Source organism: Podarcis cretensis (assembly GCF_951804945.1).
Source record: "Podarcis cretensis genome assembly, chromosome: 16".
Lineage (NCBI taxonomy): Eukaryota > Metazoa > Chordata > Lepidosauria > Squamata > Lacertidae > Podarcis > Podarcis cretensis.
This window is the reverse complement of record NC_137186.1, coordinates 15,420,890-15,430,308: the sequence shown is the minus strand read 5'-3', so window position 1 is coordinate 15,430,308 and position 9,419 is coordinate 15,420,890. Positions and strand designations below refer to the sequence as shown.

At 51.1% G+C, this 9,419-nt stretch overlaps 1 protein-coding gene across 1 annotated transcript; it reads left to right on the top strand.

Annotated features, from left to right (window-relative positions):
• The first annotated feature begins 954 nt into the window (after positions 1 to 954).
• On the top strand, positions 955 to 6,056 carry CCDC85B (coiled-coil domain containing 85B). The gene has a single exon (XM_079957869.1). The coding sequence runs from the start codon at positions 3,368 to 3,370 to the stop codon at positions 4,046 to 4,048; it is 681 nt and encodes a 226-aa protein (XP_079813995.1). The 5' UTR covers positions 955 to 3,367; the 3' UTR covers positions 4,049 to 6,056.
• Positions 6,057 to 9,419: the final 3,363 nt, after the last annotated feature.

Here is a 9,419-nt window from a genome sequence, read left to right as displayed (position 1 = left end):
GTCTTCTGACACTGTGTAATACCTGCTGCTAAGCATGCCATTAGGCTTTGAAAACTTCTGAATCTTCTGAAAGCTTCAATATTGAATAATAAGTCGAGATACAGAAAAATGAAAGGCGCACTCTGAGAGCAGGACTGCCAGAAATGGCTAATTAAATACTTCACTCTGGTGCTGGAGTCGCCTTCCTTGGAGATTTTTAAGCAGAGGTTGGACATCCATCTGTCATATATGATCTAGTTGAGATTCCTCCATTGAAGGGGGATGGACCAGATGACCGTTGGGGGTTCATATCGGAGTTCATTCACATGCTTCTCTTTTGATGTGATCTAGTCTACATGCCACCATCAGCCAGCAAAGCTCATCTGAATTCTGCATAGACCAGCAGGCCAGTCCCTAGAAATGCACAGGAACCTGATCCTGTCATTAGGTAGAGTGAGGAGGCTGCTTCAGGAAGTTGCTTTTGGGTGTTGTGAAACGGCAGAGTTTAGAGCTGCTTTGCCATCTGTTGAATTTTATTATTACGGTCACAGACCAGTTCCCAGCTCACTTACAATATCAGAAAAATCATAAAACACAACAGGAATACATTGGATTGCAATTGGGTATAACAGAATCAATTCATATATAGCGGCAGTTAAAAATATATATTAAATTTTGATCATTAAAATATAACCTAAAATTGTCATTTAAAACCTTAATCATTTGGGCATCAATAGGCTGATGCCAGGGGTGGGGTGCAGAGGGTGAACAGAGCCCTCCGATGCCACTGGATTCTGAGAGGGTGCAACGAGGCGCCTCCATGACAGATGTCCTGCAGAGGCAAGCCGTGCAGGGGCCGGGCCTTTGGGGCTCGGATGGTGCCTCCTTCTCCTAAAGAGGCAGTGACATAGCATGGTTGCCAGTGCCTGTGGCCATGTGGAAGGCTGGGTAGGAGGGAGGGAAACAGACAAGGAGAGTCGTTCCATTGTTTAGAGAGGTCACTTTCTGGTTCACTTGAAGAAGCTGTTTTCAACAGAGCCCAGCGATGGAAGCGTGCAGCTGTATTGAGGCAGCACTGGGTGTTGAAATTGTGCTCCCTGAACAAATTTGTGCCCAGGGCAACTGCCCCTGTGCACCCACCCCACGCTACGCCACTGTCCGACCCTACCTGGAGATTCCTGGTACCTTCTGCATGCAAAGGTGCTGCTACTACCACTGCTGAGCTTTGCCCCATCTCCCCAGTTATTCTAGAATTCTGCAAGTTCCTTGGAGAGCTTTTCAATGAAGCCAACAAGTGCCATAAACAATATATCCTGCACTGACTGCCCCTGGCAGCACCCTAGAAGCAGTGCCTGACTTTGCTCTCCATGGAGTTTGTGGGTTTCTCCTTTCTCTTCCAAAAGGGGGGCGGTGGGCAGCATGTGACCCATTGCAGACGCGCCCCACATCTGATGGCACCAGTCCCAGTGCCAAAAAACCCAGCTGAAGACAAAGGCTTTTCCCACCCCCACGTCACACAGGCATTCCAGAATCTTGGATCTGTTCCCTCCCGCCTACAATTTCTGGCAGGACTCCTGTCCCATTCATAGCAGTGTGTCAGTGTAACAGTTCAACAGGTGAAGCTTCTCCAGGAAGCCCCTTGTGGATCAGGAACCTGTTAATTGGAAGATGCAGCAAGCAGGAATAGGCGGACAGTTTTCTAAATGGAGAGGACTAGAAAGTGGAATTCCCCCAAAGATTTGGCTTTGGGAACTTGTGCACAAACGATCAAGATGGGTGAGCCATGAGGTGGCCAACTTTGCTAGTGATACTAAAACGTACAGGGTTATTGAAACAAAGAGACTGTGAAGGTCTCCAGAAAGACCTCTCTCCTAGCTGAGTGTAGGGGTGGCAAAATGGCAAATGCAGTTCAATGTATACAAGTGCAAACTGGTGCATGTTGGCACACACACAAAAACCTGAACTTCACATGGGGTCTGAATTGGCAGTGACTGACCAGAAAGGAGACCTTGGGGGTCCTAATGGATAGCTTGATGAGGATGTTGACCCATTGGGCAGCAGCTGTGAGAAAAGCAATCTCCACTCTAGGGATCATTAGGAAAGGAATTACAAATGAAACTGCAGGCATCATAATGGTGCGACTGCCTTCAGAATATTGTAGTGCCCGGGTCTGTTCGCCTCACCTGAAAAAGGATAATGTTGGGAAAGTTTTGGAAAAGGGCAACCAAAATTATCAAGGGAGGGGTGTATAGCGACTATGTAATGAAGAAAGGCTGCAGCGTTTGGAACTTTTTCGTTCAGATAAAAGACGAGCAAGAGGTAGCTTATTAAATTATGCAAAAGGCATGGAGAAAGTGGACAGAGAACCTTTTTTTCTTCCTCTTTGGAACTCATGGACAGGCAACGAAGATAATGAATATCTTAGACCAATTATTTCAATCAGAGCCCTTGTAACCCTAATACTGTCCACTCAGAAGTACAGTAAATCCTAGCTAGCTGCATAGGGTCAATACAGCGAGACCTGCCTAGGCGCAAATGCAGTTGAAGTCAACGGGGCTTACACCCCAGTAGACAGAACAGGGGAGAATGCGATGCTGCTGGAGTCCTGCCAGTTAATCCACCATAATTAAAGCGGGTGCAGTTTTTTCTCTCTCCCCCCCCCCCCGTCTCCTTTGTATTTTGGAAAGGTTTTTGCTTGTGCTGCGCTTTGCCGAGCCTCGCGGCCTTATGATCACTGGCTTCATGATTTTGTACAAGAGAAGCCAGGGCCTCTGAGTGATGGCGGCGGCGGTCTTCATTAATCCGGATTAAAGCCATTTGCGCGGCCTCTTAATCCTTCTGCCGGCGGGAGAGAGGCGTCCTGCCGGGCGCTTGGACGGGATTCCGAAGCTGCTGCAAATGCATTTCTGCTGCTGCTTCCTTCTCTCTGCCAGCCTTTGCATTCTGCCAGCGCCCCTCTCGCCCCCTCCGGAAGGGGAGTCCGCGCATTCACACACCCGCTAACGCTCCCCTATGTCCGCCCGCCCCCCTTTCTTTTCTCTCTCCTCTACCCCCACCCCACTCCGCCCCCATTCGGCGCAGGCGCCCCTCTCGCAACCATGCACCTGCTCCCCTACCGTATAACCCGTGCATTTGCAACGCCGAGGCAGCGCGTCGGCTTTTGGCGTCGCTCATTTGGCGGGCCTCCCGTCCGTGCGTCCCGTTATCCCAGGGAAGCAGCAGCAGGAGGAGGAGGAAGGAGAGAGGGGAATCTCCGCCGCCGGGCAGGATGTCCTGCTGCTGCTGAGCAGGGCGAGGAGGGGAAGCGTGCAAGATGTCGCCGCTGCTGCTGCGCCTTGGCTGGAGGTGAGCGCGCCGCGGAGGAGCAAGTCCTCTGCGCGCCCCGGCGATGTTCCCCGCCGCCCGCGAGGCCGCGCCGCCGGCCGGACCCCCCCAGAGCCCGGAGACGCCGCCGACGCCTCCGACGACGCCGGGGGTCTGCTGCCCTTCCTTGGCCGAGCTGAGCGACGCCGAGCTGGGCGTGTGCAGCAAGGAGGAGCTGGTGCGCCGCTTGCGCCACGAGGAGGCCGAGAAGCTGGCGGCGCTGGTGCAGCGCGGCCGGCTCATCCAGGGCGTCAACCGGCAGCTGCAGGAGCACCTCCGCGAGATCCGCGAGCTGAAGGCCGTCAACGGGCGCCTGCAGACCGAGAACCGCGAGCTGCGCGACCTGTGCTGCTTCCTCGACGAGGACCGCCTGAAGGCCAAGCGCCTGGCGCGCCACTGGCAGCTCTTCGGGCACCACGCGGCGCAGGTGCTGCGCGACGAGGTGGCCGCCTGCCTGCGCAAGCTGGCCGGCCTCGAGGGCCTCCAGGAGCGCCTGGCCAAGGACAACCTGGAGCTCAAGGAGCTCTGCCTGGCCCTGGAGGAGGAGTGCGCCTCCGCCCGGCCCGACGCCAGCCCCAGCCCCGGCGGAGGCTCCTCCGAGCTCAGCCTGCCCTGCGGGCCCCGCGACTTAGGCGACGGAAGCTCCAGCACCGGCAGCGTCGGCAGCCCCGACCAGCTGCACCCCGCCTGCACCCCCGACGACTGAACCCCTCGCACCGCTCGGCCCGTCGACTCGGGTCAGCCAGGACAGGGCGCCCGGCCTTCCTCGCCTTCTCTTCCCCCTCCCCAGCCCCTGTTGCTGAAGATTTCACGCCTCGGGGAGACGAGAACCCGCCCGTCCCCCAACATCCCAAAGCAGGGCAACGGTGGATGCATTTAATTTATTGCCACCGGTTTTTTCCCCCGTTTTCTTAAAAAGTGGTTCCTGTGTGGTCCATGCTGCATCGGTGAACGCAGCATGCTTCGACATCACACAGAGCTCTTGTTTTTTCAAAAAATATATAAAGCCATAACTCTGGCCAGTGTACAGAGCTTTTGGATTGATTACAAGGAGGTGTTTTGTTTTTTTTAAATAAAGCCATAAAATATCGTTGGAGGGCCCCTCCCACCCCCATCTTTCCACCCCCGTGGCTGACATCCTAACACTCCCCTGGAGAAACAGGGACTTCTAAATCGTCCCAATGGAAATGGGGCCATTGTTCCAATCTAGCAAGGTCGGGTACAGCAAGGGTCTCTCTGCTGCCACATTCCGGCTTTACCGGAGTGAGACCTTTATATGTCATGAACCATTTTGGGAGGGGGGGGTAGCACGCTTTTGGAGGGGCGTCTGCAATTCCATGGCTGCACTTGGCAGTATTTAGAAATGGTGCGCTGATTCTGGCAGTGGGCTTCCCCTCTTGAAAGGAGAGGTGTGGGTGATGAGCCTCTTTCTCCCTGCCCTGGAAAAATCCTCCATTGTGTGCGTCTCCTCCTTGTGCAGCAATAAAACTGCAAGGACCTTTGCAAAGCTAAGCAGGTTTCAAATTGGATTTCCTGCATTGCAAGGGGTTGGACTAGATGACCCTGGGTGGGGTCCCTTGCAACTCTCACGATTCTGTGTGTACACAGGGTTGGAGGGGGATAGGGGAAAGCAGCAGTGATGATAATTTGAACCTGGCTGCTTCGAAGGGAAGGGGGGTGTTTGGAGGTGGTGCTTTTGTGGCGTCTGAATTTGGCTGGAGTGCCTAAGAAGTTAGGTTTCTTGTGCAAGAGGGGATGAGAGAGTCAGGCCGCAGGATTTTTCAGGAAACCCCCCCCCCCGCCGCCCACTTTGCATGCTTCTGTCCCCGCTCCTCTCATTTGTTGAAATTGGAAAGGAATCCAGAGGCTCAGTTGACTGGAACTGCCTGGAGGGAACACCACCACCCCTTGAAAACAGCGGCCCCTCGAAAACTATTTGGGAACCTCGTATTGGAGCAGGATCCAAGAGGCTGCAACTCTCTCTCCTTGGAGGGTAGGACCTCAAAAGGAACCATTATCCTGTTTTTGAAAATGCGCCCTTCTCCTGCTCCTTAGGGAATAAACAGGGGTCGTGGGGGGAGGGGGGAGTTGGCTGCTGGGTCCCCGAGCCAACGACTCCCCGCAACTTGAAAGTGAACTTCTGAATAGCAATAGCTTCCATGATTCAGTTTTGACTGAGAACATGGTTAAACGTGGTGGTCCTTGGAACTCTCCTCCACTTGAAACACTAGGCCCTTTGTGGCAGGATATATGCTGGAACGGTGGAGGATATGTTAACCTTTCCATGAGGGGCTGCTGCGATGGTCCCCCGTGGAGAGAGGATGAGAAATTGTTGGGATGCTGCTCTTTGTTGGAGAAATGGTGGTGAAAGCAGCAAGCTTCCACCATGCACAGAACTCTGTGTAACGCGAGAGAGCTGGAAGAAACGTCTGCCTCTGTTAATAGTGTTTCTTTTTGTCAACATCCTGGGACTACAGGACACAGAGGCTTGGGAAAAGGCATCCATGCCCCAACCAGGTCTCCTTGCTCCATTTCCTTTCCAGGGTGTAGCAAATGGCGCGGAGGATATCCATTTTATTATGTTTATGTTTGTAACCCTCAGAATGGAAAGGATACACACACACCCCCTCCCGCCCTGAAAAGAAACCCAGGACTTGAGCAATCTCCTCTTTCTTTCAGGGTGTTAATAAATGTATTAAATTGTCACTTTTGGAGAGGGCCTCATTCTGCTTCGTGTATGTCCTGATTTCTGGTACTCTTTTTAAGCTCTTTTATCAGCCAGCTACTCAGTGTGGAGCAAATTGGGTGTGTGTGGGTGAGAGAGAGAGAGTTAATTTGTGCAAGTGTGTGTTGCTGTCTGGAGGTCTAAACCCCTCGAGTGCTTAGTAGTTCCATAGAGGGAAACTTAATTAATTAATTAATTAATTTATATACAGTACTGCTTATATTTAAACAAAACTCTTAAGCAGTTTAAAAAGGTAGAGGTACCCCTGCCCGTACGGGCCAGTCTTGACAGACTCTGGGGTTGTGCGCCCATCTCACTTAAGAGGCCAGGGGCCAGCGCTGTCCGGAGACACTTCCGGGTCACGTGGCCAGCGTGACATCGCTGCTCTGGCCAGAGCCAGAGCCAGAGCCGCACACGGAAACGCCGTTTACCTTCCTGCTGGTAAGCGGTCCCTATTTATCTACTTGCACCTGGAGGTGCTTTCGAACTGCTAGGTTGGCAGGCGCTGGGACCGAGCAGCGGGAGCGCACCCCGCCTCAGGGATTCGAACCGCCGACCTTTCGATCGGCAAGCCCTAGGCGCTGAGGCTTTAACCCACAGCGCCACCTGCGTCCCCTTAAGCAGTTTACAACTTCTTAAATAAACAGCAAGTGCATATCTATATATATATATAGATATATATATAAATATAAATATAATTCCAGGGGTTTTCCACATTCTGTAAAACATAATTAACAACTAAACAGAGCATATTTAGGTTGCGCTCCTGCACACATTTTTGTAGGAATTCTAGCCGCATTGAACTCTGTGTGACTTCTGAGTAGGCGTGGATGGCTTTGTGTTGGAAGTTTGTGTGAAAACTATCCCTATACTATTAAGAGTACTTTGCACATGTGTAGGGTCAATTTATTCCTATTTTGCCTAGCCTTCCTTGACCTGGTGCACTGCAGATGTTTTGAACTACAACTCCCATCTATCAGCTTTGCAGCTGGGGTGGTGTGGGGAGAATAATGCCTTGTGTTTTGTATGGATCTGAAGATCAAGGAATGCCTTGTTACCAAAATGCCACACACACCCCACCCAGTAAAAGTCAATTCTAGTCAGCCAGTTTATTGAACATTCATCCTGATTTTTGTGGAGAGGTCAAACAGCACTTCATCAACTCAAGAGTTATCCCGCATTTCCACATTTCCCTGTTACAGTGGTACCTCGGGTTAAGTACTTAATTCATTCCGGAGGTCCGTTCTTAACCTGAAACTGTTCTTAACCTGAAGCACCACTTTAGCTAATGGGGCCTCCTGCCGCTGCTCTGCCGGAGCACGATTTCTGTTCTCATCCTGAAGCAAAGTTCTTAACCCGAGGTACTATTTCTGGGTTAGCAGAGTCTGTAACCTGAAGCGTATGTAACCCGAGGTACCACTGTACTTCCCTTCTTACGAAAACACCGGAGGGGGGGGATTTTTGGCTTTCATTCTCTACTGGCTTTCATTCTGAAACCTGAATTTGCCAGATCATGACTGCATCTCACACGGAAATGGCAACCGTCTGGAAGCTCCCATATTTTGTGCGTGAAGTTAGTGGCAGAGTCCGTCCTCCTGCCCGCGTTTCAGCTGCTTGTTCAGGGAGGGCGGCGGGAGGGGGGGTGTGGAAGAGAGAAATGGGCACTGTGCTTCTTCCTTCCTCCAGTACTAAACTTAATCCTGGTGCACCGGGGTCAGGAGAAGGCCAGCGGTGATGGGCTGGGGGGGGGGGGGGGCTGGTTGGATGGAAAACCAGATAAGAGAGAAATGTTCCTCAGAGGCCGGTGGAGACGGGGTGGAATGCATTCCTGGCAGGTTGCTGGCTGGGGAGTTTTGAGGCAGCTCCCAAAGGCTTAAAAAGATCCCTTCCCCCATGGCAGTGTGGTATAGTGGCTAGAGCTTAGAAGGACTGGATTTACAGTGTCCATTCAGCCACAGTATGCAGTTGGTTCCCTAAAGCAGTGTAGTGGTTAGATAACCGGGGAGACCAGGGTTCAAGTCCCCACTTGGTCGCAAAACTCATCTTGGGCCAGTCCTTGTCTTTTCTCCACCTAACTCGCAGGGTTGTTACGGGGGATTTAATGAGGTAGGGTTGCCATATGTCTGGAATTTCCTAAACGTAGCCGGGATTCAGTCACTGCAAACAGTGCCCCTGGATGGAAACCCATGTCAGAAGTGTAGATTTTGGTGAATTTCCTTTTTTAAAAAAAAATAAAATGGTGGGTTTTTTTAGATTTTGCAAAAAGAACCTCAACAGCTTTTGTCAAAATGAGGAGGCAAAGAACCGTGCAGGCCAGCTTGAGCTCTTTAAACACAGAGACCATTGGAGAAGAGGGTGTGTTAAACTGATGTCTGCGACTCTCTACACGTGACACACTAAGTATCTTTGAGGTTGGTGTTCTTGCTGCTCCCCTCCCTGAACAATAGCACCCACAATATAACTGGCTGTGTTTAACTATATAAATTCTTTATACATCATATAAACATACCTCTTTTCGCATTATCAAATTAAGTAGAAGCAATTAAAGACCTACATTTTGAACAGGAAATACAAATACAGTGGTACCTCAGGTTACATACGCTTCAGGTTGCATACACTTCAGGTTACAGACTCCGCTAACCCAGAAATAGTGCTTCAGGTTAAGAACTTTGCTTCAGGATGAGAACAGAAATCGTGCTCCGGTGGCGCAGCAGCAGTGGGAGGCCCCATTAGCTAAAGCGGTGCTTCAGGTTAAGAACAGTTTCAGGTTAAGTATGGACCTCCGGAACGAATTAAGTACTTAACCTGAGGTACCACTGTACTGTAGATCAGTTCCTATATACGTAATGTCCAAATAGAAGCTTTTTTGTGTTCCACATATGTCTTTATGAATACAATGTCGGACGCGACAACTTTAAGAAGCAGTATTTGCAGAAAATGAACTTTTTCTTTGTAATGTTCCACATATGCCTTTGCAAAGTATAGTTGTTGTATGTAGGTATCAGACGAAAGAACTTAAGACAAGGATTCCCGGAATAATACCTTGTTTCGCCCTGAAAGGCTTCGTCAGCTGTGCATACTCATATTTTGTGTATCAGAGACATGGAACAAGTGACATGGCGGATTCCCTCCCTGAACAAGCATTCTCCCCTAGAGCAGGTGTGGGGAACCTGTGGCCTTCCAGATACTGCCAAATGGCAGCTCCTCACCCCCCCCCCCCAACACTGGCCCTTGGCCACGCTGGCTGGGAGTTGTTCAGCAACATCTGGAAGGCCAAAGATTCCTTGCAGCCGCCCACCAGTGGCTTTTGCACTTTGGGGTCTTGGCTCAAAGGTGAGGACTTTGTTTCTCT

Bases quoted from the DNA above. Each gene is read 5' to 3' on its own strand.
- CCDC85B (XM_079957869.1), top strand. From the start codon at position 3,368: ATGTTCCCCGCCGCCCGCGAGGCCGCGCCGCCGGCCGGACCCCCCCAG.